The sequence below is a fragment of the Otolemur garnettii genome, unplaced genomic scaffold (genome assembly GCF_000181295.1).
Source record: "Otolemur garnettii isolate 467f Iridium unplaced genomic scaffold, OtoGar3 scaffold00104, whole genome shotgun sequence".
Classification (NCBI taxonomy): domain Eukaryota; kingdom Metazoa; phylum Chordata; class Mammalia; order Primates; family Galagidae; genus Otolemur; species Otolemur garnettii.
Window position 1 is genome coordinate 1,767,506 of NW_003852499.1, and position 3,140 is coordinate 1,770,645.

Genomic DNA, 3,140 nt, shown 5'->3' on the forward strand with positions numbered 1-3,140 from the left:
TGCTGACCTCACCCTCAGACCTGCAGATGGTGAACATCTCCCTGCGAGTGCTGTCTCGGCCCAATGCCCAGGAGCTTCCTAGCATGTATCAGCGTCTAGGGCTAGACTACGAGGAACGAGTGTTGCCGTCGATTGTCAACGAGGTGCTCAAGAGTGTGGTGGCCAAGTTCAATGCCTCACAGCTGATCACTCAGCGGGCCCAGGTCTGACTCCATTCACTATTTGCATGCTGTCAGCACTTCCCTCCTAGGCCCAGGGTACTACATATTAGCAAAAGGCAGTTTATTAGAAAAAGGTTGTCACTTTAGTCCCATTTCCACCCTAAAAGCTTTACTAATTATCCCTGTGAGAAATAGGAGAGCCAGTACTAAAACTCATAGCAGTCAGCATTAGGAAACATAGGAGAAAATACAAAGTCTTGATTTTCCCTGTATTTTCAGCAAATAAGTTTTTGTCAGGTTTTCCTGACAGGAAGCTAAGGAGATACATATTGTTTTGGAGAGAGCAGAGAAATGAGAAGTTAACGTGTCCCAGGCACAGTGGCTCATACCTATAATCCTAACACTCTGGAAGGCTGAGGCGGGTGGATCACTTGAGCTCACAAATTCAAGACCAACCTGAGCAAGACCGAGACCCCGTCTCTGCTAACAATGAAAAACTGGGGCGGTGCCTGTGGCTCAGTGGGTAGGGCGCTGGCCCCATATACCGAGAGTGGCGGGTTCGAACCCTGCCCCAGCCAAATTGCAACCAAAAAAAATAGCTGGGTGAGCCTGTGGCTCAAAAGGGTAGGGCGCTGGTCCCATATGCTGGAGGTGGCAGGTTCAAACCCAGCCCTGGCCAAAAATAATGCAAAAAAAAAACTAGGCATTGTGGTAGACACCTGTAGTCCCAGCTACTCAGAAGGCTGAGGCAAGAGAATCTCCTAAGTCCAGGAGTTGGAGGTTGTTGTGAACTGTGACACTATAGCACTCTACCAAGGGCAATAAAGTGAGACTCTGTCTCTAAAAAAAAATAAATAAAAACGAAAAACTGAGGCAAGAAGATTGTTTGAGCCTAAGAGTTTGAAGTTGCTGTGAGCAATGACACCGCAGCACTCTACCCGGGGTGACAAAGTGAGACTTTGTCTCAAAAAAAAAAAAAAAATAGTGTGACCTGGAATCATGTCACCTCTATACAGCTGTCTCGTCTATCAGATGAAATGATTGAACCAAATCCTTTCCAACTCATGTTCCAGTGAGGAACCTTAGCTTCTGCCATTCTCAGGAGATCTAGTATTCAGGTGGTCAGATCAACACATCCTTCCTTTAAGTTCTCCAGTCCTTCAAACAACCCCTTCCTTCCCCTCCTAACCCCCACCCCCAGGTATCCCTATTGATCCGACGGGAGCTGACGGAGAGGGCCAAAGACTTCAGCCTCATCCTGGATGATGTAGCCATCACAGAGCTGAGCTTTAGTCGAGAGTACACAGCTGCTGTAGAGGCCAAACAAGTGGGTGAGTCACAGGAACAGTCCAGAAAGGGCCTTTGTGATGATGAAAGACGAAAGACTCCAAAGATGGGGTTTCTGACACCGCACATCCAGGATCCCCTTCCTCTCTCTCACCACAGCCCAGCAGGAGGCCCAGCGGGCCCAGTTCTTGGTGGAAAAAGCAAAGCAGGAGCAGCGGCAGAAGATTGTGCAGGCTGAGGGAGAAGCTGAGGCTGCCAAAATGATATCCTTCTGGAGTGATCTCAGCCCAGCCCTGGAGCACCCTGCTTTCCTATCCTCCCTTACAGGCTGGCTGATGAGACTAAGGCGAATGCGACTCTGCTTTCTGCCCCTTGGTTCCTTGTCAGGGGTGGGGGATCTGAAATCTTAGTGGGGGTACCTGAGGCTGGCTCCCCACTGTAAAGCCAGATCAATAGCACACTGGCCTCACCTCTGATTCTGCTGCTGCCCCCAGTTCCTGGCAGCAGTCTGCAGGGAGGCCTACAAGTGGGGCCCAAAGTAGGGCTAGCATGAGACATCTGAGCGTAACCTTGGATCTGACAGCCCAGAGGAGGACTGGAGCCAGGGAGTGATAATGATGGGGCCAGGGATGAGACTTGCCCTGTGTGAACCCTTAACCCTATTCTGCTCACCTTGGGGAAGCACTGAGCAAGAACCCTGGCTACATCAAACTTCGCAAGATCCGGGCAGCCCAAAACATCTCCAAGACAGTGAGTGTGAGAGCCTAGCATCTGTCGCGGGGCTTCCTTGAGACTACTCATGTTTTCAGTTAACACAAATGGAAGTGAAAGAATTAAGCGTCTTACTCTTTCGGTTTCTGCTTAAACACTTCTGACACTTTTCCCTTAGTGGAGAACTGTTTTTTGAGCTCCCCTGATCTTTTGTTCATGTCTCTGTTATGTTAATAAGACGTCCTAGTTGTTGATCATTGCTCTAGATCCTGGACTGAGAGCAGAAACCATGTCTTACTTATCACAGTATCCCTGGTCCTAACCCACATGCGTTTCATTAAGGCGCTATTAAATTGCAAGGGCAGGGATCAAGGTCTTTGTTTAATGTAGGTATCTGTCTTGTTTCCTAACCCTGTAGATTGCTGCATCACAGAATCGTATCTATCTCACTGCTGACAACCTTGTGCTGAACTTACAGGATGAAAGTTTCACCCGGTAAGATGTGACTGCACAGGATGGTGTCACAAAGAACATGGAACTTTAAAAGTGGTCACTTGCGCTCTGGAGTTTGTAGTATCTACTCATCAAAAGACTATTTTTCTGAACCAAAGTTAGAAAAGGAGATACTTGACAGTTCCTATCTTGCATCCCATAGGATTGATTTTATAAGATCAAATAGATTGTTCATGTAAAAAACACTGTAATTGTAAAGTTTTATCTAATTGAAAATTGGTAATCGGGCAGCACCTGTGCCTCATTGAGTAGGGTGCCGGCCCCATATACCAAGGGTGGCAGGTTCGAAACCGGTCCCAGCCAAACTGCAACCAAAAATAGCCCAGCATCAGTGGCAGGCGACTATATTCCCAGCTACTCTGGAGGCTGAGGCAAGAGAATCAACCCAAGCCCAAGAGCTGGAGGTTGCTGTGAGCTGTGACACTACGGCACTCTACCGAGGGTGATAAAGTGAGACTCTGTCTCTTT

General features: G+C 48.2%; 1 protein-coding gene and 1 non-coding gene across 2 annotated transcripts in view; both read left to right on the plus strand.

Moving 5' to 3' along the window:
* The window catches only part of PHB2 (prohibitin 2), a 6,167-nt gene that overhangs the window by 2,056 nt on the left and 971 nt on the right, over positions 1 to 3,140 (plus strand). The window contains exons 4-8 of the mRNA XM_003796381.3: positions 19 to 203; positions 1,363 to 1,492; positions 1,608 to 1,711; positions 2,121 to 2,198; positions 2,578 to 2,654. Coding sequence (XP_003796429.1) covers positions 19 to 203; positions 1,363 to 1,492; positions 1,608 to 1,711; positions 2,121 to 2,198; positions 2,578 to 2,654 — 574 coding nt within the window. The remainder of the gene's footprint in view (positions 1 to 18; positions 204 to 1,362; positions 1,493 to 1,607; positions 1,712 to 2,120; positions 2,199 to 2,577; positions 2,655 to 3,140) is intronic.
* LOC111727416 lies at positions 1,777 to 2,030 on the plus strand. Its single transcript, XR_002774974.1, has one exon. It is a non-coding gene; the product is annotated as a small nucleolar RNA U89 (small nucleolar RNA).